The sequence below is a fragment of the Athene noctua genome, chromosome 10 (assembly GCF_965140245.1).
Source record: "Athene noctua chromosome 10, bAthNoc1.hap1.1, whole genome shotgun sequence".
In the NCBI taxonomy this organism is placed as follows: Eukaryota; Metazoa; Chordata; class Aves; order Strigiformes; family Strigidae; genus Athene; species Athene noctua.
This window is the reverse complement of record NC_134046.1, coordinates 22965742-22992834: the sequence shown is the minus strand read 5'-3', so window position 1 is coordinate 22992834 and position 27093 is coordinate 22965742. Positions and strand designations below refer to the sequence as shown.

General features: G+C 37.9%; 1 protein-coding gene across 6 annotated transcripts in view; it reads left to right on the top strand.

The window, feature by feature from the left end:
* Positions 1-27093, top strand: part of IQSEC1 (IQ motif and Sec7 domain ArfGEF 1) — a 356135-nt gene that overhangs the window by 65165 nt on the left and 263877 nt on the right. For 4 of the 6 annotated variants that reach the window (XM_074914133.1, XM_074914137.1, XM_074914135.1 and 1 more), the window contains exon 2: positions 10705-10734. The exons of the other annotated variants lie outside the window; for them this stretch is intronic. In XM_074914133.1, coding sequence (XP_074770234.1) covers positions 10705-10734 — 30 coding nt within the window. The remainder of the gene's footprint in view (positions 1-10704; positions 10735-27093) is intronic. 6 annotated transcript variants of the gene reach the window in all.

The window sequence follows — 27093 nt, the reverse complement described above, 5'->3', positions numbered from 1 at the left end:
CTTCTGTAGTATTTATCATAGAATACAGTAAGTTATCTATAGGAGATAAGTATTTGCTGCTTCTCATGGGTTGAGTCATATGTCTGCTTGCATTCTGTCATTTAAAGCTACACTATTAAAATGGCATCTACTATCTAAGGCAGTGGCTGTTTTCAGTATTCCTGTCCAGGCTTGCAGTTGGAATTAATTTTCTTAATATGGTTACTAGGAGTGTCTGTGTAACACCTTTGTTAAGGACTGAAGAGGTTTTGGTAGTCACTGCCACGTGAGCAGTGCACCCCAAGCATGGACATGGAAGGGTGTTTCTTAGGGTGTAAGCCTCCACAAGTATGAGTGCATACAGGCAGACTGCACATAGTAGATCTGTATTAAAAAATGGGCATCTGTAATTATACTCTCACTTAAGATACCTAAAAACTAAGTTACTTTTTTTAACAGGAGTTGGAGAAAATTCTGGACAAAAATAATGCGATTAGTTGTGTTCTTTGTGAAACAGTGTGCTGTTTCAGTGAGCACTGTTAATTGGCAGCTCTACGTCTAATATCCAGTCAGTTCGGTAAATTTATCAAATGGGTCCTCTAAGTCATACATTGTGCTTTAACACAGGACTTTTTCTCATTATACCTCCTTCCTCCCCAGCACAACAGAATTCATTGCACTGTTTTATATCAGTGTACTTGGGGAGAATTGCCATAACCCAGTAATTCTCTGTTCCCAAGTATGTACACTGGGTTGGTCACAGAGGAACAGCTCCAGCAGCGTAACGGGCAATTATCTACTTTGTTGCTATGGTATACAATGGGAGTTGGGCTCCTGCTGTCATTTTTTTCTTTTAAAACGGTGCCTGAAAATGCGTCTTATATAACTTGCATTGGATCTTGCAGCTGATGATTCATATGTTTATCTTGTACTAACTTATCTTTATGATGCCATTTCAAGTGGGAGAGGGTGTACTTTCATGCATGATCTGCAATGAGATCTATTAGTCTAAATACCAGCCCAAATTTAGTTTGTATATAGTACTGATACAAGTTCTAAGTTTTATACTGTTTGGGACTTCAGTTGAAACTCCTTTTTCACTTTTGGTAATGGGAAATTACATCTAAACTCTTCCTGTTTTTCTGCAGTCAGAATGTATTTTATGTTTTGGGGGGTGTGGGGGGTATGTGTGGGGTGTGTGAATACCCACCATGTCTGAGCAATGGAATGGGGTCCAGTGAACTGAAGTGTATGAAGCATTGAGAATAATGAAACAAAAAGCTTTCAATACATTCATCATAAAATGAAACCATTATTTAAAAACATGAAATACTATCAAAGAATACTTTTTTCCTGTGCCTTGAAGTGACCAAGAGTCCTGAGGCCTTAGCGTGAGGTTGATACCATTATAACTCACGTGGGATTTCTTGGAAGGCTACGCATTGTGCGACAGGTTTTGTTTAATGAAGTTGATGAAAAGGTGTCTCCTGACTTTGATGGTAGAAGCACTGTAATACAAGAAACTGATGTACATTATTGGAAAAAAGCTGCTCACTTGCTAGAGGCAATACAAAGCTGTACATCTAGTAAGAATATCATGAGTAAAATATAAACTGACACTACTTAAAGTTCCAGTATAAATGCATTTATAAAACTTGTGAGCTAGAGTTCCATCAAATAACATGGGGATGTCAGCTTTTACTGATAACTTCTGGTTTGTTTCTCTTCTGTAACAGAATAAACTATCCTGCTGTAAATACTGGACTGGTAAAACTATAAGCCAGTACAATTGATATTTAGTAATTAGAGGAGCAGTTCTGCATTATTCACCTACTGCTGCTAGCACAGAGGAGTTCAAGGTTCGTATCTGTCATGGAGTAAGAGGAGAATTCATCCTTACTAGAAACTGTTTATTATAATACAGATGATATGGTACAAAATACAGATTTCTGGTACTAGAAATTGGAGACGGAAATTTTGGAAAACTGCTTCTACCAAGTATTGAGTTTTGGTTAAGGGCGAGAATAGAAAAGTGAAACAACTAATCTGATTTGAATTTATAGTGTTTGCTGCAGAATGTGAGAAGTGCACTCATTTTTATTTTTGGTTATATACAGTGAAACTTGTGTGTTGAAAAAATGCTTCAGGATTACACCTATCTCTGGAATACGCACACACATCTTTTAGGTAAGAGCATCCTCTGGCTTAGGGACAAAGGTTTTTTTCCTATGACTTTCACTGAACCTAGGCTGTTTTTTCTGGGAGGTTCCACGATGACATTTTTCACTAACTGCATCGGAAGGACACACACCTACAGTTTTTAACTTTTCAGTGGAAGAACTGGAGGTGGACCTAAGCAACTGCTATTCCTAGTGCAGCATACCAGGGAGTGTTTCCTGCCTTGTAGGCTGTGATCCCACTAGCAAAAAGTGGAGGGAGACAGACTTCAAACCTACCAACTATACGAATGACTTGCATTTTACTGTAGTGCAGTTTTGTTCCATGACCCATTTTATTTTCACTTAAAAGGATTTATCAGACATGCTTGTTAATGGGGTAGCAGTATTAGTGTGAAGGATTTGGGGCAGTAGTAAAGACTAAAATGCTTGAGGTGGAAGTGTAACAGCTCTTGGTCCTCCTATAATTGAAAAAAGAGAAGTATCTCATAAATGTAGACCCTGTGCTATCTTTCAAACTGACTTGGCGGTAGGGTTTCAGGAGTCTTTTAATTACAGACCCCATCCAAACTGGTTGAGGTAATCATTTCTTTGCCAGCCAGGCGTGACCCAGGCTGGTTAGTACCAGCCTCCCTGGAACTGCCAGAGATCGTGAGCTGCTCAGGAGCCAGGCGTGGCTGGAGACTGATGGCCTCTTGTGAACAGGATGTGCATCCAAAGTGGTACCTCCTTTCACACAGACTACGCGGCAGAGATGAATAAATGCTGATTCCCGTCATTACAAGTCTGAGTCTACTGCTTCTTTGGCATGACCAGTTTGGGTTTGTGGGCTTGGGGAAGTTGACGTGTGCAAGAATTGCTGGGTTACCTTCATATATTTCTCTCTCTGAACTCCCCAATGGACATGGTCCTCTTTGGAAGAGCTACAGCTCTCCCTTTTACCTATCTGTAAGCCCTCTGTGTGCCTCGGAGTTACTGTAATAGCCAGAGACTTCTGAAATGAGGGATGCTGAAGACTAGGAATCTACTGCTGTTGAGATACAATGTTGTATTTCCAAATGTATGCAATAAAAGCATTGCAAGGATTATCAGGCCTGTCGTTTCTGTGGTATTGAAGCAGCTGTGATGTTAGCTGCTGTACTTTTGCAGTACCAGATTTTGCTGTCTTTTCTCACATATGTCCATGGGCTAATGTTCAAGTGTATTTCAGCAGCAGGCAGTAGAGGTTTGTAAGCTGATCGCTCCATAGTTCCCTTCTGAGTAAACTGCTGAATCAGAGCAAAACTGGGATGATGCATGTGCAGAGGGAGAGGGGTACCAGTTAGGTGAGCAGTTCCTAGCCTCAAGCTGAACTACACCATCTCTGGGATGAAGCCTTTGAGCTGGGTTCTGGCTTTCTGATCAGGTGAGACCAGTGTGAGAAAGGAGTAGAAAGGACACACTTGACCAGAAGCCACTGGAGTCCTTCTGGTGTGTTCAGTGGTTTCAGAGCGTTGCTACTCACAACGGTGAGTATTTTAGTGCTGTTTTTTGGATGGCACTATTACTGCTATCCATCTCCTGTTCAGTTCCCATAGGCTTTAGGGTAGGAGAGATAGATGTGGAGATGCTACAACAACTTCTGTCATTTTGGATTAAGAGATACCCCTGGCAATACATTTAGCCAGTATTTGGGAGGTGAAGTAATGATGGCAAAGATGTGGTGCCAGGTTTGAAGGCTGTTATATGCCCGTCCTTAAGTTTGCTGAATATTGGTAGGTCAAATGCTTTATGTTCACTAAAATGAAACTTCATATCTTTCTATTCTATTAGGTAAATACTTGTTCTGGTTTGTGACACTGGAACATTTGTAGCAGTTTAAGGTTTTTTTTAAAAAAAAAATCACATCAGTGATAGTGGGACTCTTATCATTCTTTTCAAGGAAAAACTTCCTTGTTTTTTCCTGTTTTCAATATGCAAATGACTAGGTTTAATAAGCATACCTCTGAAGAATGAAGTAGTTAACAAACCTTGATTGAGATTGCAGTGAGGAAGCTCAGTTTACACTTTTTTCTTTTGATGTCTTTGAGTTTACCTTTATTCTGAGTTCACACATCTCTTTCCAACAATTGCCTATTAACCCTGAAGTGCATCACATGTGACTAGTCAGAGGTAACCTGAAAGAAAATTTTTGTTCTGTAGAAAGTTAAAGATCCTGTCCAGCAGGGTGCTTAATCGAATGGAAGTGCTATATTCAAGGTAGCCATTAGACTTTCTCGTATGTGGAAAAGAACAAAAAGACTATTAGGATATTACTGTTCTCAAATAATCCATGAAAATCGTTTTCCTACTGTGCAAGATGGGTTTTTTTATCTTGGTATTAAATCAAAATGCAACGCAGTAATCGTACTTCTGTAATTGATTTATTCTTTCTATTACTACTGTGATGGGCAGGCCCAAGATTATGTTTTTTCAGTGAGTGCTCATTCCTTCATTCCATTATGCATAATAAGAGAATCCTGCTGAAACGTCTATAATTAGTGGTGAAATGAATAATTTTTCTCATCCTGAAAATTATCTTTTTAAAATGTTACTGACTGGACAGGTCTTACTATACTTAACATTTTATCACTTCTTTTAAGAGTCTTCAGCCCAGTAGAATTTTTCTGATCTCGTCTGATATACAAAGTCTTGCGAACTAACCTATTTTTTTGGACAGGAAAATCTCCATTCCATGTGTCTGCATTACTGGACATACTGTTTTGTACGTTGCTGGAGATGCACTGATGCTGATGTAGACCTGCTTAGCAGGAGGGCAAGGACACGATGGCAAGCATGCTTGCCTCTCAGCTGAGGTTCTAGATATCCAATATGACTATACGTACAGCAAGCTAGGCCTCTCTTTTTCAGACTCCTGAAATTAGAGCATTTCTTTACTTAGAGTACTGCACATTTATTGTGATCTGTAGGGGCACGTAACATCGTTCAGAAACAATAAACTAAAATAAAAATCCCAGAAAGCTCTAATAGCCTTTAGATGGGACTGGAAGTTTCCTGGGGACAGCTACCTTGTTTTGAATTGCTGCTCAGGACATACACCTGTAGAAGCTTTATAGTGAAACAAGCTCACTCCTACTCGTGATATAAGTAGTATCGTTTGTATAGCTGTTAATGAATTCTCGCTGAAGCTTTTTTCCTTAAAGATAATCTGTTCATCTGCATTACAAATGCTGAAAGACATAGTATACTACAAAGGAACAACCTGTAACAGGTATAGTTCTCTTTCTTGAGGCAAGTTCTGTGCTCAAAGCAAGGCTTAACCAAATGCATTGATTCTAGTACTGCTCTGAAAAGATTTGGTTCAATCTTTTCCTTTTGTAAAATTGAAATTAGAATGCTGTTTAATACTTGGTTACTGTATACTCATACCTGTAGTAGGTATCCTAAAGTAAAATAGTTCTTGTGGCTTGCAAGAAGATGTATTTCAGATGGAGTATGATTATTTAGCATGGAAGTTTGACATGCTGTTATAAGCCTTGGCTTTTACCCAGGTCTTTTTATTCTGATGGGAGTGACAACTCTAAATAGGTGAGGAGATACGACTTGGCTTACTACCACATGGGTGGGTGTGGGGCTATGAAACTGTTAGTCCTCTCCACTGGTGGGATTTTACAGTAAGATTCCAGTTTTGCTTTTGGCTATTTTTCTACCCTGCCATGTAAAGCAAAATTTTGCATCCTGAACATGGAACTTGGACAAATAGAGTTTTAAAACTGTTGTTTCTACTTTCTATGTAATCTGTTTTTATAGAACGTTGCCATAACTTTACTCATTGCCCAAATAAAGTATCTGCTAAGCTTGAAATTGTTGAAGAAGTAGTTGTGTACATCAGTCTATATAATATGCCTTAATGGTTATTTTGAAAATGATTACTTTCATGAGTCAGACGGAAAGCTGGTCCTGAAGCTGCTTTTGGAAGCAGCTTTACATTTTGCTGTTTCACTTCTAAGTATAGCTTTAAGTGTAAACAACAAATCGGATGACAGAAGACTTCCAGCTTGTTTATTATTATTTTAAGAGGGGGAATAATGGAGAGAATTGAACATTTCCTGCCGGGGTGAGCCAGAAACTTGCTAAAATCCTTTGAGTGAGCAAAAGCCATTGAATGAGCTCTGTTTCTGAAGCTGCACTGCTTCTGGTGTTTACGATGCTACTCTCACCTAAACAAAGAAGAAACTTGCTGATTGGGAATAGGAACATCTCACATTCCCAATTTGAGTGACTTTTCTGTCTCGCGCTTTTCTCAAAGATTTCTTCAAAACTGTGATATTCCTGTAAATGGCTTTCAATTTTTACGAGCTGATGATCTCCCACCAAGAATGTTTTGTTGAAAAATTGCCAACCAATTCATCAACTGAAAGCCGAGATACTTTGTCATTTTCCTGCTTGATGTATTTATAGGAGGATAGTGGCGACTGTCTCTTGGGTATGCCAAACAAAAGATAATAAGTCATTTTGGTAACATAAATGGAGATGTTTTCTGAAATCTCCAGTTTTCACAGATGCAGACTGACAGTTGGAGGGTGATAGCAGTACTTTTTATTTAAACTTAGAAATAGTTTAGGATTTTAAATAGTCACTTTGGTTTGTTGTCTTCTCTAAGTCTCAGGCACTGTTTTTTTTGTTTTTCTTTGCATGTGGCTTTTCAGTCAAGGTTTGTTATGATGGTGCCTGTTCCTCCTGGCCTTTGTTTGCTATGGGATTACAGTAAAAACTACCAATAGCAAAGTTATTTCTACTTCTATTGACTGTAACAATCTTAAGGATGTGTTTTGCCATATTTCCTACTGAGAATGAATCTCCTGGGATCAGGAAGAACTTTTGTACTTCAGTGGGATGTCTGGGTTAATATTTAGTTCTTCTCAAAACAGTGGAAACCAGCCAGAGATGAGAGGAGAAATCTTGGAGGGAATTGCGTGACATTTGTCACATCACTGATATAACGTGTATAAATGGATTATATACCATTTAAAATAAAGAACTGTAGCATAGAAGATATTATATGTTATTGTAGCCTTTGTCTTGATTAAGGTCTGCCTTAAAAGAGATAATGCAATATATTGACAGAATTTTTTTACCTTTCTCCTTGTTTCAGCAGTGATGGTATAATTTCCTTTGTCTGAGTCAAAAGAATAAAGATAATTCAGAGCCCAGCACATGCTTACAGCATAAGAAGAAACATTAAATATTGATCAAAAATCCTGGCTTTTAAAGAATACTTAAAGAAAATCTAATGCTTTATTTCAAACTACAAGTAGTGATTTTTTTCAGCAGTGTGTTCATTCAGTCCTGCAAACCTGAGTAAAATTGACCGTCTCTGAATAACTCATTGATATTTACTTGAATAAATCTTAGCCTTGAAAATACAAATTTAGCAGTTGCAAAACTTAGCAGCTTTTTTTGCCTTTGGAGATCCCAAAAATAAAGAAGGGATGCTGATAACCACCAGCTTAAAAATAAAGAGGTGGTCCATCTTCCCTTGTTGTTTGCTGTGCTGAGTTGGAAAGTGATTAGCTTGGGAGGGCAGTGGGTTCCAGCCTTGGGGCAGGCAGCATAACTCGGCAAAGAGCTCCTTGCACAGGCCCAGCCCTTACCTTCCAACTTTTCCTTGCCTTACTAAAATTCAAGAAGTGTTTAAAATGAGAGGAGTAGTGAGTTGGTAGGAAGGTGGTGTTAGGATGGCTGGTTGCTGCTTCTAGTAACCCCAGAATGCTTTGAGCACTCAGTGACATTTTCCCTGTTTAGATGGTTCACGTGGTTTTGTCGTTGTAGTCCATGGGAAAGACAGAATATTAAGGCATTAAAAATCTATTTCTTTCAGCTATATTTGAAAACTTGATAGCACAAGCAATTACATGGAACATCGTTTTCAGTTGTAAGGTGTATGTTCTGCAAGCTGTAACTTGCTGAAAACTGAGTGTGGGACACTGAGTTAAACACTTTATTCATTAATTTTTTTATTACTCATGGGGATGCATAGGTGAGTTCCTTTCTTTTCCTTCTCCTGTGTTAATTCAACTTTCAGGGATAAATTATGTAGAAAAAGCTGCTTTAAAGTTACATTTGCCTATCAGAATATGTATGTTTATATGAAAACCTAACAACTTAAAGTGACCAGACAGGCTTTAAAAAATGAGAAGGGAAGCAAAAAAGACTCATGAATTAGCACTGTGTCAGCTCAGCTTTGAATTCATGAAGCTGCAGTGTGACACTAGAATTTAGCCCTGTGCCTGTCCTTTCCTCACCTCTGCTCTGGTCCATTCGAAAGATATGTATGAAGATGCATGTCAGGCTGCTTGTATTGTTAGGGTAGGGTGCCAGGATGGAAATGCAGACCACTTCTGAAGTCTTGCGGATGTTTATATGTTTAAATGTTTTCAATAAAATAAAGCAGCACAGCTGGAAGTAAAGCTGTTTGATATCAGATCCTGTCTTCATTAACAAGAAGTGACAAAGTGTTATCTTTTAAATATGTAAGAGCTCTTCTGGAGGTGTCTTTGTGGGGTTGTTTTTCCATTCTATGTTGGTTTATAAAATCTTTTTCATATGCACTAGAATAAACCTGTGACAGCAAATAGTGATGGTGGTAACAGCCAAGTTTTCAGAGCTCTTAAAAAGGTCGAGAGTGTGTTTATATGGGTAGACCCTGTGTCGGGTACGCAAAATGCTGCGGTGTTTATAGTGGTGACAGATACTGTGAAATGGAAATTATTGTTCTGCCTTAAATGAAGGGCAGTGGTGATTCTTCATCACCTGAAGTAAAAAGGCAATTGTAACAATTTCAGAAGAGTGTTTTCTTAAACTCAGTTAAGCTCTACATCAAGCCTTGTGAGTTCTTGTGTCTGCTGGCTGCTTGGATGGAGGAACTGTGCAGTACAGCTCCTTGTGGCTGCTTCTTTCCAGGTTAAAGTTGATTAACTTTGCTCTGGGCAACAGAATTTTCCACCATGCTAATTTATCTTCCATTTCAAAGTACTCTGTGATGTAAGCTACCAAGAACATTAACTGATATTCCTACTTGTAGTATGCCCTGACACCTTTCTGTAACCTATGCTCAGTCCACTGAATTGCATCACTCTTCCCACTGCCTGAGTATCTCGTGGGACAAGAGACTATGTTCATTTTTCCTTCTTTTCTCTCAGCTTGTGCTTTTAAAATCGTCTGGACTTCTTTGAGCTTGAAGAAAATAATGTTAGAGCATGTGATGAAGGGGAAGAAAAAACCTGCTAATTTTTGGTAGCTATTTCTACAATAGATTCTGCAAATTATGTTTTAGTACTGTTTGCTTTCTGGCATTAGACTTAAGAAACTTTTACTAGCCATAACTTTTTCTACTGCCTGTAGCATAATATGCAAGTTGTCATTGGAGATGGAAGTCATTCTAAAAAGAAATCATAAGTCTTTTTTTTTTTTGTCAAACCAGGGAAGATTCTTTAGTTCCTAAAGAAATAACCTTGTCTTGATTTTGAGGGGGCAACTTGGTGCCTGCTTATTGTCACTTAAGTGCTAGAGTTTGCAAGTTCACATTGATTACTTTATTATTTGGGTCTCTGATAAGATTATGACATGGAAAGTGTGTTTTGGGGCTTTGTTTTGCTCTGGAATCTCCTGTCTTCCTTTCTATACTTGATTCCTGGTTTTGCAGAGCCTACTGATGTGTATAAGGGTTCTGTAGCACTGAAGCTGGATTGTTTAGGAGGGAGGAAAGAAAAGAATTGGGCAAATGGTTTTATGTTTTCTTCTGGATTTTGTGTTTGTTCATGAAATGCTGGGACTATTGTATTTCTGTTCCTCTTCAGAGGAGGAAACCTTGTCAGTATGAATGATACTAAATTTCTGTACTTAAAAAATATTGGGAGGAGGGAGGAGAGGCATTGTTCCCATTTTGATTGATGAAATTATCTCACCTTGAGAAAAATATGCCCTTTGGGGACTTCTGTAACTTAATATATCTTATCCATCATTTTTGCTCATTTATGAAATTCAGACAAGTGTGGGGTTTTAAATATTTTAAATTACTTTCATTTGAAAACCTTAGCCCTTTCTGAGTAGTGCCTAATAAGCCTGGGGATTAGATTCCTAAACATATTTGCCTATGACCTTTTCAGCTAAAGAGTGAGGAAAAGCTTAAAAAAAAAAAAAAGTACAAGCTAATCTGCTTCCAGAATAATGTCAGAGGCTGGTACTTTTCACTTGCAAATATGGAACATAAATCTTTCTTACTGCATGTTTACAGAAGATCTTTACTGAGGGTTCAGAGGGTGTCAGCATATATTTTAATATCGCAGTTATTGACTTCAGCTGTTAACTGTTTTTTAACTTCTAATAGATTTATTCTAAACTTAAGTAGACGGTTTTCTTTTTTAAAAGTTTTATTAGTGGGGAAAGTACCACAAGCCTTAGAAAAACTAACTGAATTACAAAGGGAGGAGGTCTACCATTTTTAGACTATCTGGCTTATAAATGCTGAAAGTAGTTATGTCCTAAGTATTTGTGTATTACTTTACAGGTCTGAAGGTGAAAGTTCAAGAAGCATCAGGTATGTGTACTTTGTATTCTTTCTATATCGATGTCTTTGTTCTAAGGAAATACTTTATTTCTAAAGCATAACTTTATTTAAAAGCATTATGTAGAAACAGGATTTTTTTTAAAATGCGTTTTTTATTGATTCTACTTAGCATGCCATTTGTATTTTGAATAAAGGATCTTCTACCTTGGATAAGTTCAGTAATATATAACGTGACATCTCCTGAACCCTTCTATCTCCAATATGATTTAAGACTCATATTGAAAATTGCAAAAGCTTATTTATAATTAGTTTCCAGTGTTTGTAATCAAAATTCATACTCAATAGACATTTGTACTGGCAAAGCTGTGAGCCAGCGGCCTGCCAGTTTCTGGGGGCAACATCTGTGTTGGGGAGAAGTCCATGTACTTGTTCAGGCTTTCTTAGTAGCCTCCTCTACTTGACAGCAAGAACCTTCATTGACTCATTATTACAATACTCATTATGTGCTTGGAAAATTCAGATAATTTAGAGAATTTAATTATCAGATACTTTATTTTTAACTTACTCATTTAATATTTTATACTCATTACTTCAAGGGTAATATTTTAAACCTACCTCTTTGAAGGTTTGGCTGAGTCAAACTTGCAGAGCTCATAGAAGTGCTCTAAACAGAACTGAAATGTAAAAAAATGCATTCTTGAATTTCAAAGTGTTCCACATTCATTAGACCATTACAATTAAGCAGATGCCTTGATTCTCCAAGAATGGCCACTGATCAATGATAAAAAGGTCTAAAATATTGTCTGTGGGTTCACTATAATACCCTGTAGCTTGTTTTGGGAATTGTCAGGACTTTGCATCTAAAGACATTGTACTTTATTTCTTAAAAAAAAAAAAGGACCTTCATTTGCAGAACTAAAAATTCAGTTCTTACCCATGTGTGTGCAGACTGTCCACAAAATTAGATGAATTTCAGTATAATCGATCTGATATCAGAAGTCTGTGGGAAGTGATTTAAGATCCTCTAAGCTTTTTTCTTAAAACAGAAATCAGAATCAGTGTGGTATTGACCTGAGTTCAAGGTTGTGCATGGGAGGTTGGTATCGTATGTTAATATGCAGCAACCAAACTGCACAAAATAAATCACAAGCTGCTATGGTTAAGACTGTATTAAGACGCCTGTACTTTATTCCTTGGGTTTTTTTAACTCTCCGTAGAGTTGCCAATATGCTGGCAAGCTGTGGAAGGACTAATGCTGATCAGCTATTGCAAACTTAAAATAAGTCCACTGGCATGTGAGTTTACAGAACTGTAACTGAGGTCACATTTCAACCTATAATAGTCATCCTTGCTTTGACCTGCTGAGTCTCCTGTGGGATTTGGTTGCCCAGGTTGGGGGGATGGCATCACTGCTGCTGCTGCACTCTGGTAAGAGTCGAGTTCATCTATGAGAGATTATATTTTGAGGTATTTAAGTAGTGTGTAGGCACAGCTGAAAGCCAATTACTTTAGATCTAGTTTGGGTGCTACCTAAAAGCTAAACACTAATAGACCTCTAGCCCTTGCTCCTGGCGTGCATTTTAACGAACTAGGATTATTTCATTGTGGGGTGGTGTGGATGTGTGTTGTTTGACTGATGAGCTGAGGGACTGGGCTGCAAGACTGATGGAATAATGTTAGTATGTCTTGCCAGATGAATTCCATGCGTTAAAGGAAGGGTCTGCTCAGACTCGGTGCATCTCCAGAAACTACCCATAGTGCATGGGGCGTATTTCTCCTGTATACAGGCTTCAGGGTTGTGATGGTGAAAATAAACACCGTGTGTTCTCTACAGAGACCTGCAGGCAATCAGCATGAGTCTTGGAGCGCTGATATAATCTTCTGTTTTGAGGCTGTTCAGTGAATTAATTCTGTTTTTCAGCATGAGCTTGAGTTACTGCAAGACAGTTCCAGACTTTTATGATAGTCTAAAATTAGGCTAACACATGAATGCAGTAGCAGGCGACTCAAGCAGAAGGCATTTCTTCCTGAAATGCTCTTTCAGTCCAACTCTCTTCTATCCTCTCTCTTAAACTGTGTTTCTTTAGAGCAGAGGTGAAATGTCACTGAGGATGTGCTTTTGTTTCTGCCTGCATAAAACCCTGGTCAGCTTCTGTCTTGTCTTGGGTGAAAGCTCACTTAGCTCTTATCTGTGTCTAGATAGCTTCTTTACATTGTGGTTAATTTGCTTCATACTGTTTTCCTTTATTTCTGGCAAATGAAGAGGAACTGTAATCATCTCAAATGAAATTATAAGGTCAGTCTCGGGGACAGTGGTTAAACTCTGAAGAGAAGAAATCATCATTTCTTCTGACAGAAATATCACCAAAATGCCAGCAAATCAGTATGCTGACCATACTATGCCAGTGTCCTCTGCCAAACTATTCAGTTGAATCCATGAAATAGCAAGGAGCTGCAAGCAGGTGAGAAGCCAGGAATAAAATGTGCTGTCTCAGCATTAACCGGACAGATCCTATATTGAGTGAAATTAGTTAAGGGCTTATGTCTGCAGTTAATAAGCAAAAGTATCCGTTAGCACTGTAATGTTTAACTCTCACTAGTGTTAGCACTTAAGATAAAAGGATCACTCTAAATAAATTTTGAGATGTAACCATTTATTTTTTTTACCACCTTTCTACCAGAAGATTGTTGTGAGATCAGATGGATGGCAGTTTGGCATGTATTTCTCTGTCACTACAAACCTGTATCCTATGACAGTGGCTTGTTACATGGAAGTAAGATCTTTCTTGTATTCATTGCTACATGGGTACAAGATGAACCAGGGCAGAACTTTTATAGGCAGCAATTAACTTTTATCTTTGCACTTTCAGAGATGTAAAGAGAGAAACAGATCAGCTCTGACCCACACCAAGTTCAGCAGATTGATACACTGGCGTGGCATGGGCATCGGCTTGTAGAGTAGATCCACTCTGAACCAGCTTTATCCTTCCCTCTTCCCTCCTTATGTCCTGTCAAACTCACACCACTGTCATTCCATTAAACAATGCTTCTAGAAGGGTCTTCTTAGGAAGTTTTCTCTGAGCAGTAAATAGAAGAATTAGAATTCAAGAAGGCAGGCAAATGCACATATCTTGTGGGTTTTTTGCTTGTTTTGTCCCTTTTTGTTGCTCCCCACCCCCAAGCTGTGCTGTGCAGCTGGGTTTGGCAGGCTGTAGGACTGATGTCAGACATGCCTCTGTGCCTGGGACTGGGAATCCTTGGGTTCGGTTTAGTCTCTTGCAGTTGAGTGAGTGTAATCAGATTCTTGACCAAGATACTTGGTTTGGAATAGCTGGCTTTTTTCATACTGGAATGGAATATCCAATACAAGTGATGGCCTCAAATTTTATAGTGTTGCTCAGTTGCAAAAGTTATCGCCTTGGTGGATTTGTTTTCAGTAGCTATATATATATGTTGTCGTAACTATGAAAATATATCCAAAAGATATTTTGAAGTGCTCCAAAATGCAGTAAACACTGAATCTGACTATGCAGAGAGAAGGTTGATGCAGAAAAGCAATATGATTCTAGATAATATGCTGAAACAATTGAAAATAATTTTTTTTTCCTTGGTTTTCTCATTGTGACAAAAAGTAATAAATTATTGCATTGTTTGTGCAAGCCCTTAAAATTCTTTCTGCTTATGATATTGTTGTACTGTAATAAACTTGCATTTGTTTTCTTCTGGTGAATGCAATGTAATTTTCAAGCCTAGGTATGTGTTAAATCTATTGAAATTGATAAATTGCTTTGAACATTTTGCATTCTCAGATGTAATGAATATGTACACAGTGAGCTATGAAATTGTCAGTGTGATGGCCCTTTTTAATTATCTGTCTTTGTTCACATGTTTTCAGCAGAAAACGTAATTTGTTTTACGAGAAATTTTAATATTTAGTAGTATGACTTGACAGTTACAGATAAGAATGTATATATTTAGTATAATCTATCATATCAATGTTTGCAAGAATAGTACCTCTCAAGGTTTAATAATTAGAAGATGTTCCTCTTACCTCTACTTAATGGACCTTAAGTGTTTAATGAACACAAGACGATAGCGGATTCAAGCACTGTATACGATACGGAGCGACTCAAAAGATCAGTAAGCATCTCTGGCCAGCAAAACTTTAAAACCTGCCCAGAAACAATACCTCTATTCTGGCTTTCCTTCTTTTCCCATTTTTATTCTTATAAAAATAGTAGTATGAATGGCTTAAAGATGTAAGATTTCATTCACTTTCCCTAGGTATTCCTTTGCTGCTTTTCTGCCAGTAAAAGAGGTGAGATGAATTACATTTGAGTGGACTAGCTGCTCAACACAACTGCTCCATGATATTCCTGGTGTAATACTTCTGGAGCTGGTGCTTTGGTTGGTTGTCAGCAGCAGGGAGCACCTCTCAGACCTTGTCCCAGCAGCCATCCTGTGCAAAATACGTCTTCAGTCAGACCACTGGAATTGACCTGTCCTTTTTAGTTTGGTGGGTTTTTTTGTTCCTTCCCAGTTAGGTGCTTTTTAAAGGAGAAATGAAGTACAGAATGAGGTAAGCTATAAGTAACAATACTACATAAAAGCAGAGGGTTTTCATGACTCCTGAACTGAGAGGTGCCAAGGCTACTGCCAAAAAAAGTGATGTTCTGTGAATACCCACATAATTTAAGAAATATACAAAGAAAGAGGGAAGAGCCTGAAGGTTAGTTAAAAAGGAAGAAGAAAAAAGAGGGCGGTACTAGCTGTAGTACTAGCTCTGGAGAAAACATCAGCTAAGCTATTCGGCTGAACCAAAAGAGAAGTCTCAGTCTGTAATTCTTCTCAGTATGTAAATAGATGGAGGACATGGAAGGTTTTCTGTCTGTTGATGATCATGCATAAAAACTGATTTCTTGTAAAGGTGTACAGTAGATTAAGTGGAAAAGTAATTGTCTGATTTACGTTAGAGCAGGAAAGTATTGTAGAATATCAGCCTAATTCTGTGGTGTGTGCAGAGTGGGAGGAATGGGCGTTAAACAGATCTTGACAAACTTCAGTAATTGAGCCAAAGTCTAGCAGGAAGCGAAGTTCTGGTGGTTTTGTTTTGTTTTACTCCAGTAAAATTTACTTTAACTGTGTGACTCGGCCTCTTCTCTGATAACCTGCAGAGTGCAGGTTTTGGGGAATTAAAGACAGATGGACTTGTAAAACTAATTTTCAAGTTCAAATGTATTGCTTTGCCATCTAAATGACTAAGGGACTACACGTAAAGAAGGCTTTTTCTGGGTGGTTTTAATAATTTCATAAAGTTTTCTACAGTTTCATAACTAGTCCTTTAAATGTCCAAAATCACCCTTTGTTACTAATTTAAAAAGCAAAAAAAGTTTTCCCCGATAGATTTCTACATAAATATCAGGGTGACCCTCTACAGTAGAGTGGAATACGATTAATTTCTTGATGTTAAATTAAATTAGTTTTACTACTGTTAACAGAAACAAAATATATGGAAACAGCTTCCAGGAGCCGAGATGGGTGTGGAGTTGCCAATGACTTTAAAATTGCAAAGCTTTAATCTGAATTTCAGATGAAAGGACAGCAATATGTTAATAAATTTGTCAGAACTGTTTCTGTGTCATCTTTAATAGTTAACTCTACACTAGTGATATTAAAAATAAATACTTTTTTTTTTCTCAATATATTTTCCTAATATAAATTTTTCCTGAAAATACTTTTTTTCCTAAAATTAGTATGAAACATCTACTTTTACAGAATAAATGAGCGAAAACTAAAATAAATAAATAAATAAATAAATTTCAAAGTACATGTTCATATTTCTTCTTAAAACTGTTACCCAGTGCAACTTGGAATCATGTGAGAAGTGTGCTATAACAATATGATTTTCCAGGAGTAGGAGATAGTATTGATATAAAAATCTTTGTAGAGAGTGCTCAAATCAGACTCCATTTGTGGTTGCAGGTCGTGGTCATCTCTTAAGCAATATGGGCAATTCGTTCTCTTTGCCACACACCATCTGCTCTCTGTGTGTATGCACTTAACAAATATTTTGTAATTGGCTGACTTCGTTGGGTGAACTACTGTCATTCACCCCTGCGTGCTTCAGGTTTGGGCTGAGTTATTAGATACAGCAGATAATTGTCCATGTAATCCAAGGCTTCTGAGGAAGGAAATCTGAAACTGCAAGCTGTTTGAAGGAAAGGTGGATGTGAATAGTGCAGCACAGCATTGCCATCTTGTTTCCAGGATTAGGGCCCAAATGCCAGGAATGTCGTACAGGCACAAGAACTTTGTGCTGGAATGATGAGAACTGATGGAGGAAAGTAACAGTAAGGTGAGGTGACTGAACCCCAGCCTCGGTGACATAGCAAGGAGCATGTTCTCTGATTTCAGTCCTGATGTCTTACTAAAATCAGTAATTGGTAGAATCCAGCTGGTTTCTCATAACTTGTTTCTGCTAAGCCGTAGTGTTGCTTAGAACTTTTCTGTAAAAGGCTCTTCAGACATGTTAATTGTTAAACTTTTTGACTAATAAATCTGGCAGTTAGCTGGATGACCTTTCTCAGATGCATAGCAGCATCAGCACTGTTCTGTACTGTTACCTGTTTGACCACTCAGAACTTAATTTGTAATTGGCGGAGGAACTAAAAGAAAAAAATATTCCAAAAAAGCTGGTAAAAAGTGTAGTCTGCTCTCAAAGACTGTGGTAGATGTTTGTATGACAGTGAAAATAGGTAAACTCTCTGAATTATGTGTACTAAAAACTGTTCACGATTTCACTATTGGTGAAAGTGCTACTGAAATGAATTTATAGGAAAATTAAACATGTATTGTGGAGTGTTGTGTGACATGTATGGGGTGTGAATGCCTTTACAATACTAAGTGAATATAAATTTTATTAATGGTGAAAGGGTTCCTGTTTAAACAGGAATTTTCTCTCGCTTCTCTGCTACTTCAGTAAGGCTTGTCTCTAAGACATGGTAAGAAGGCAACAACTTGTGTGGCAGGGAGAATAATCTTCTCAGATGTTGCTCTTTCTCTGCACAAGCACTTTAACTTCAGTGGTGCGGGCTGGTGGTTGATGCCAGTCCTTCCCCGTCAGCCTTCTGAGCAAAGTCCCAAGTTTCTTTGACAAGGAAAATGGACAACTGGAGGTTTGGACAGTGTTGGCAAGATACTTGCCAGGTTGAAAGAGGAGAGTGTGATCCTGCTCCATGCAGCCAGGTTAGCGAGAGTTTTGCATCACTGTTTTCAGTGCAGTAATGTATCTGAAGCCACGTTGTGACCTACACCCTCTACCCTGGGGTACTGCCAGCTGATTTCATCGGAGGTTTTGAATGGTTACAAGGAGCAGAACATGACCATATATATGCTTTGGTTGATGGAGAGCTGTTATTTGAGCTCTGCATATAGTTTTCACAAATTTTTCACTTCATGATCTTTTTAGTCTTAAATGGAATGAACTTGCAGTAACAAAGCTTTTTCCTCACGTGTAATTACATTCAGTATAACAAATTAACTTGGCAGTGGCAGTAGTGGCAGTTTAGGCGTTTGATTTTTGGGAAAGGGATTACGGAAATTGATTATAAACTGGAACTCGTCCTTCAAGATTTCCTGGTGATACTGAGGGCTTTTATTTTTTTTAATTACCCAGTTTGAGGTGTTATAAAACTTTCTGATTTTTAAAAATGGCTGAGTGTATACATCAACAATTGGTCTAAGTGTTTCAAATTACATATCTGACTTGCCAAGCAGAATTACTAATATATTCAAAAAAACCTTCCCAGTCCAGTATTGATGGTTAATCAGAGTGACATTTTTAGCACTGAGCACCCACAACAGGAGATATTTTATCTAGTAAAATTTCAGAAAGTTAACTGTTAATATGAGAAGCATACACCTTATTTTGTAAATTTTCTGTTGGTTTTATACAATCTTTGTTGGAAGAAGAAAAATAAGACAGTAATACTGTGCTTTTTTGAGGCAGTTTAGTCATGAAGCAAGTTAACTGAGTTCTAGTTCTCGGGCAATATAGCCAAAATCACATTATCGCCTCAAAGTATAATGTGTGACTGCATGATAGTGCTGTCTAGTAGGAGGAATATGGTTGAGAGGACCTCTTTAACCTGACAGTCCTCAAGTCCATGATTCTGTGCTTAATGTAGTAAAGTTGGGGTTTTTTCTGTGTTGCTTTTCAACACGCTGAAGAATCTTGAGGCATATCAGTGTTTCATGACTCAAAAGCTTCAGATCCTGCAAATGTGAAGCATCACAGCCATGACACCATCTTCGTTTTGTAGAAAAAAAAAGTTCTGCGTGAACTAAGCTAACTGTTTTTCCCCCCTTAATACTGTTTCGTTAGACTCAGTTGGCAAGGAAATAGAAAAGCATTGTACCGATAGGTGAACTAAAGGGAAAAGGGCTGATTTTTGATTTTTTAATTTTTTTAAATAGTTGCGTAAGCACAGGTAGGTGTCTTTGCAATTTAATGAAATTTTTGCTTCAGGTAATATATTACACTAATATTTTGGATTCTGAATTTTGTACTGAAAAATAGAATCAAGTCTTGCTAAAAGTTGGATACCATCCAGGTGGATAAACAGCATATGCAAGCATTTTGTCTAAAATTATTTCCACTGGAAATACAGCTGTAATTTATGTAAGTTTGTAAGTGCTGATTGTGCTCAATAGAATTCTCTTGACAGGCTGGCAGTTGTTGAATTTGCAATCTTGAAAAGACAAAGCTTTGGAAGTGGTTTCACATTAATTCAGTGCAGCTAATTTTTATACCCAATTCTTGAAATTGTTCTTGTTCAGAAGTAGTCCCATTGGTTACCATGTAAGATAAGGCTTGCTTAATGAGCAATGTGTGCACAACTTAATTCAGTAAGTTGTGCTTGTACTGCCACAGGATTTCTCTTCCGTGTAGATAAAGTAGTTTGAATTTTATTCACGATTTTACTATTCCATGGTAAATTCTGAGTTGCTTTTATTATTTTCTATTAGAATTCACATGAAAAGCTGGCTTGAATATAGGGGATAAAATATGAGTGTAAAGAAGGAGAAAATGTAGAATACCTTATACTTTCTCTGTGCTTCATGGTGTTCTTCAAGGGCTTTGGTTAAAGTTCGTTATGGAGCATCTGCTGAACAGCTCATAATTTCTTGGTTGAATTCTTGTTTCTATGCCCTCACTCAAGACAAGCAGGAGCAATGTGCATTCTGAGTAGAACTTAGCTCTTTGGTGGGACAATGAGGGTCACCTCTAAATGCAGTAGTGTTTTAACGAGATGGAAGACATCCTGCTATGCAGTTTATGCTAGATGAAGTTGCTTTCTGGCTTCTCTTTATATCTGCTTTTCAGAAGAATGTAGAATGTGTGTACCCTTGTGACACAAAGCTTTCCCTGGTATGCATTATAGGCTGAGAGTTGCACATACAACTGGCTGAGGGATTTCATTTTTAGAAACCAAATTTTGGCAAAGTGAGTTCAACAGAACCACCTGTACTGTAGCTGTTGCAGGAGTTCCAGAGGAGGACAGGCTATGATCAGAAGTTGACATATCTCATTAATTTAAATGATTCTCTTTATTTTTTTCTTTTTTCTTTTTTCTTTTTTTTTTTTTTTTTCCAGTGGAGATGTGATTATGTTCCTGTGAGGGCAGGAATAAAATGAGACTTTATGAACAGAATTAACTGGCATACCTTTCTCTCCAGAACACTGAAAATAATATACAGTAGCTATTGGAAATCCCTATGTATGTGCAGACTGATAAGATCATGAGTAGGAGACAGTGAGTTCTGTTAATAAATCTCTATGCACTAGTGAGAAAAAAAATCTGCTTCCTTGCATGTAATCTGTTTCTTTCAAAAGAATTAATATATTTGACATTTATAGATAGAACTTTAAGCCAAAGGTACCTTTGGTTCAGACGAAATGCAGCAATTTTTATGTAGTAGTCTGCACACTGACAACTTAAAATCAAAAGAGAGACCTTTCGTAGTTTTTGATCTTGTTGCTTTACACAAGTAGTCACGGCTAGACTAATTCTATCCAACAGGAAAATATGCAGCAAAAAAATAGATGTGTAAAAATCTACTGATAACTTTAAGGGCTCTTCTTTCCTTTTTGCTTTTAAAAAATCTGTATTCTAGCTAGCTTTATGCCTCAGTGTAATTCAAGAATGATCACTGGGTTAGGAGATAATCATGATTTAGATACCTGGTTCCTCTTCTGAGCTGTATTAATGATGCTTTTGAAAGTATTTCAATAAGTGCAACTGTAAGTCAATGGAAGATGAAGTAAGCAAACTATGTGTTGGAGAAACTTTAAACAGAATAATATGTTAATAAAAACATAAAGACAAAAAGAATAGCTTAGGTTATGACAATACAGAAGAAAAATGAGTATCCTAAAATATGCATTATAAATAGTTGGAATCAAGAGTAAAAGCTTCGTTTGTGATGTTGTGATGCTTCCTAGGAACTATTATAAATAACTTGGAGTCGTTGACAATGTGTGTTTATGGTTGGGGTGGTGATTTGTTTTTTTCCTGCAGTTCTTGCTCTGCTTTCTGGAGAAAAAGTCCATTTTTTTGGTCATGATTTTACAGGGCTTTCAATAGCTTTCTGCTTAGAGTTCTCAGAGTCTCTGAACTTGTAGCAATGCACTCCTGCTTAGAGGCATGGAAAACAGTTCCCTGGCAAAAGTCTGATGTGGATGTTGTTGCACTAATACTGCTCATGAAACTTAAGTAAGACATAAACTTCTGTGAAGTGCTTGCTTGTCCTGGGTGGAGGACAGGAGAAAGTGTGCCAGTGGAAATCAGGAGGTGCTGCCTGTGGGGTTACTGTCCTTACAGCCACGTTCCAGTCCTTAAACCCTCCCAGGCAGGGACTTTCAAAAGCAGGAAACTATTTCTTATAAACTGGTTAGAGCTGCTGGGCAGAAGACGGGCTCTGCAAGTACATGGTATATTTGGAGTAGTTACAATTCAGATTACTTGAATGACTGATCACTAACATCACTAGTAACTTGATCTGTATTTTACTGAAATGTAACTGGCTTTACCATTACAAAATCCATTTTCCCTGTTGTAAGAAAAGTGTCAATAGTTTGAACCTGTGTATTGTGTCTATTAAAAAGTATCATGTCAGCCTCTTGGCTCCCTACTTTTGGAGTTGATATATGGGATACACAAGGTGATTCTGAAGAGATTTTGTCCGTTGTCTGACATGGACAATAGTGAGAAAGGATTAGTTGTCTAGTTTGTTGTGTGCCAGTACAGTTCTAACAAAAGCTGTGTGTGCATTTAGCAATGCCACCTTCTGGGCAGCTAAGTGTTGTTATGGGAAGCAAGTTATAGAAAGTGGGTATCTCCAGTATGTTCTGTAGAGGAAAAACTTATGGATTTGGAATAAATACTAATATTTAGTTAATATGTGAAAATATTTTTCCAAAATCTGCTTAGAATTTTTCAATATTATTTGACTTTAAAAGTGGAAGGAGACTTTAAGCAAGATCAGGACTGATTTTTATTTACTAAAGTCCCCCATCCTGTCCTGTACACACACACCCCCCCACCCCACCCACTTATTTTTTTTGGTGACTGATTTTCCTTTTCTGTACTCTGATAAATCTTCAAATTTCCTCACACTGTGTTGCTGCATGAACATTCCCCACTTGGTGGGGTGGAGGGAAGAGTTTTCTGAAGTGGAATGTAGGAATTTTACATTGACACTAGAGATCTCTGAGATGTTACTAGATGAGTGCTTACCAGTATTAAGAGAGAGGATCCATGTAGCTATTGGGCATGTGAACAGATTGTACCTCTGGCCGTAGGTTTCCCAGTCCAAATTGCAGTATCTGTGGAGGAGAGATGTCTTATACTAATGTGGTCATAGAGGGGAGCGTAAGTTTTTTAAATGGAAGCAGCAACAAAAGAAATCATTTTCATGTAATTGATGGTTCAGCCTGTTACGCTCAGCATAACAGGGTATAAGGTATCTTGGAAACTAGCTGACAATTACTATGTCTTTAATGTTTCAGTTCAATTTTAATTTTGTATCTCTTCTGGAGGATATTGTGTACTGTTTGAAATTAAGATTACAAAGAATGAAAATTTCTATGTAGTCAATGGGATTCTAATTAGCCAAGTGTTAACGATGGGATATTTTTATAGTTTTTAATTTCAATGAGCTGTGAACAAACTTGGAGGGAGGGGGGATTCTATATGTGTGTTATAATGAAGGGCAGAATGGACAAATGTTTCTGTGGTCTAAGTAATAAAACAATAGACATGAACCCTTACCTTGCTGAATAGCAAAAAACTCCAGTAATTTTTTAGAAATTTAGAATGTAGTGAACTTCTTATGTATCAGTGGAGAATTCCTTTCCTATTGCAACTACAGACTGGATGTGAAATGGTATCCTACCTGTAATTTCCTCCAAGTAATGAGTTTCCTGTGGAAAGAAGAATAGCAGAAAAGGACAAAGGGCCTTAGCAGTGGTGTGCTTGTTCTGTCATTTTTAACCTATTACACACGTGGTGTGCACTTGAAGGCAGACTTGTGAACTGATGAACATCTTTTTTAGAAAAGCATACCATGCTGACCTTAGATGAAGTGGAGTGTAAGTGTAGGCATCCTTGTGTTCTTGACCTCTACTTCCATATTGTTAGGAGTTCTCTGAGTTTTGTGGATATATTGTTTGTTTCTTTCATGTCCAGTCCTCACCTCTATCTTCAGGTTGCTGTGACCAGCAATATCATACGGAGGCAGCAGTATGAGAACAAGATATATCACTAGATTTGATAATAGTAGCAACCAAATGTTTTATCACAGGATTTCAAATTTGATGTTGTTCTGACTTCCTTTGTAGACGAAGCTGTAGATTTTGCCTTCTTTTCAAACATGAGCAAAACATAGTAAGAAAGCCTTTCATGCATACTTTTTGTTATTAAAGCACAGTGAAGGCTGTAAAGGTTTGCGTGACTATTTTAGTAAAAATTGCTAACTGAAAGCTTTAACCTTTTGTGCCTTCTTGCTTTGCCCTATTGTTAGCTGTCTTCTGTTGAGGGTAAAAGGAGAAAATAAAGCACTTTACCTTGTCTCCATGACGGATGCCCTCACTTGCTGAAATCCCATATTGATTCCACAGTCTTATCAGCTGAACATATCTGTAAATACCTGTCAGCTATCTTGCCTAATTTCTGCCGTCAATTTGGCCTCATTAATTTCTTGTTGATTAAATCAAGCACATTTCTTTGGATACCTCTGTGATTTATTTATAATAGTTAACTTTATCAGGGGAATAAGATTCCTCCTCTGCATTTTAATGCAAGAAACAGAATCTGTATACAAAAATAGAGATTGGAGCCAAAATTAATAGAGCTACACTAAATTCTACATACTGTATGACAAACAGAAAAAGTCTTTTGAAGATAAATATCTACTGACTTGCTCCTGGTTTTAGTCAAGTTTTATTCTAAACTGTGTTGTGTATGGTGCAAAAGTAATGAGTCATATACTCAAGAACTGTGTTTTGAAATGTTGTAAGATATAGTTAGAGAATATTCTCTGGATATCTTCAGTCTTTTGGTTTCTTTGTGTGCTTTTGTTTATTATACAGTCAAACTTAATTTGATCTTCAAAACTTTAGAAGTGGTAAAGACTGGAGCGTATCACTCATATTAAAATGAACCTTGAACTCAGTTGAATCGTTTCTTTCGAGATACTGTAAACCAATCATATGCATGAATTAAGATGACTTACCATTATTCGGTCTGGGGAAGAAAATGTCCTTTTGTGCTCAAGCAAATATCAAAAATCCAGCAAGAATTCATTTAAATCGCTAGTCTTCTAATAACCCCCTCAGCTATGATGCATAAATTGAAGAAAGTTTCCACTCTGCTATGAAGATGAGGATTTCAGCTCACACATTGTCATTTAATATGTGCTCAGAATATGCTAAGATAAGCTTGACTTGCCTGAGATGCCACAGCTCTTTATTTTTTTTCATAATCTTTTTCTGCTGCCTTTTGGTTTTGAAATTAACTGCTTTGAAAAGCACTGCTGTAAGTAACCTCCTGACCAACACGTGTCTTTGCAAAAATGACAATAGGCTTTTCAGAAACACAGCTACAGAGAACTAAATGCTTCCAAGATAACATTAGCAGGGTATTTGAGCATTACTTTGATTGTGCACGTTATCTATTGTAAATGAGTATTTGACTTTCAAGAACTGGGTCTACTGTGACTATGAACTACTACGTTATTTGTGATCCTGTGGCACTAAAATGTACTGTACTTCCTGAAGTAACTGTAAATTAATTGGCACTGCTGCTCTGCATACAGCAGATGTAATCTGGTTCTTTAAAAAATGCTTTCCAAAACGTGCTTCAGGATTTAGGTATCAATCATTTAACAGCCTTACCTAGACCTTGGAGGAATATATAAGAATATCTGGGAAAATATATTTCCCATGATTTCATCATTGAGAAATGTGCACACTGTAGAGGAAAAAGAAATACAGTGTGTATTGCTTTGGGATGCTGAAGACAAACTAGTCAAACAGCACTCATTTAAAAATGATTGCACAGACAGACCTACCCTTAAACTCTAAACCAGTTTATACCTACTTTTTGAGATTCATCTTTCTTTGAAACTCAAAGCTAAAGTCACTTTTAGATTCTTAAGAAGTAGTTGACTTCTGGTAGTTTTTCTGGACCCTCTTAGGAAGAAGTAGTATTGCTCTCCTCCAAGGCTCAGGGTAGTGGGCAGTTCACATCAGAAAGAATTTCAGACCAAAAGCAGAGCTACTAAATGAATGAACAGTTGGTAATTCCTTGGTCTTCTCTTGTAGCTACCTTTTTTTTTTTTTTAAGAAAAAAGAAAACTGGAAAAGCTTGAATAAACCAACCAAAGATGCTCAGGATTAATTGATGGACTTTATAAATGTGACTCAGATATCCATGAGCTGCTTGCCGGCTTTCTTCATTTTCCTTGCATTCTATTTGGAAAAACAAGGAATGGCCTACCTAAGTATTTTGTCTGTATCCAAAGAGGACTCAAATTTCAAGGATTAAGTGACTGAACATTTAGTAATTTCTGACTTCTCTGCTTGCCTAAATCCTTGTTCCATGGAGCTGGAGGATTTTTTTTTTTTTTTTGGACATGCTCATGACCTGATTAAAATGAAGGAGGTCTGAAGGGATTATGCTGATACCATAATTTCTGAGTACAGAATTTCTGCTGGATTATATTGTAAAAGAAAAAAGTAGAGAGATCATTTAAGGAAGGTCAGAGGTAATAACCTAGTTCCTGATTTGCCATTGCATTTCTGCTAAAACATCTGGTGTCTGCCACTATGCTCAGACTCCGACTAGAAGATTTTATCAGAGCAAGACTGATTCTCTGAAGTAGCTCTGTCCCTGAAAGTGCTTGCTGTTTGTGTGCCGTATGGTGATGACAAAATGGTCTATGGGGGGGAGTTGATCTTTGCTCAGTCCATTATTTAAACAGCTGATTCTGTCTCGGATGTAGCTCCAGCTCTAACGTGATCAGAATCAGGTCTGTCTCTTCTTGTCCTTGTTGTATAAGGCCCTTATTTTATGGAAATCCATTTTCTTTGTATAAAGACAGAGCATATGTGAGATAGTTCTTTCAGTTCTTTGCTTCAGCAGATAAGTAATTTCTCAATGCTTCAGGGTAGTGAATGTACCTGCTTTCTTGTGATACAATCCTTGCGATGCCTAAACATTATTAATGTAATGCATGTGCCATTTAAATCGTTTCTCTAACAGCAGTCTTGTTGAGAAGAAATAACGTAAAATTTGCTGGGCAGAGCAACAGCCAGAGTTGTGGTGAATGGAGTTAAATCCAGTTGGTGGCCGGTCATGAGTGGTGTCCTCAGGGCTCGGTTTTGGGGCCACTCCTGTTTAACTTCTTTATTGATGACCTAGAAGAGGGGATCGTGGGCACCCTCAGTCAGTTTGCAGATGACACTGAGCTGGGTGGGAGTGTTGATCTGCTCGAGGGTAGGGAGGCTCTGCAGAGAGACCTGGACAGGCTGGAGCCATGGGCTGAGCCCAGCTGCATGAGCTTCACTAAGGGCAAATGCTGGGGGCTGCCCTTGGGTCACAACAACCCCCAGCAGCGCTAAGGGCTTGGGGAGGAGTGGCTGGAGAGCTGCCGGTCAGAGAGGGACTGGGGGGGTTGATAATGAGCCAGCAGTGTGCCCAGGGGGCCAAGGAGGCCGATGGCATCCTGGCTTGTGTCAGCACTGGCGTGGCCAGCAGGGACAGGGAAGGGATCTGAGCCCTGGGCTCGGCACTGGGGAGGCCGCCCCTCGCTGAGTGGGTTCAGTTT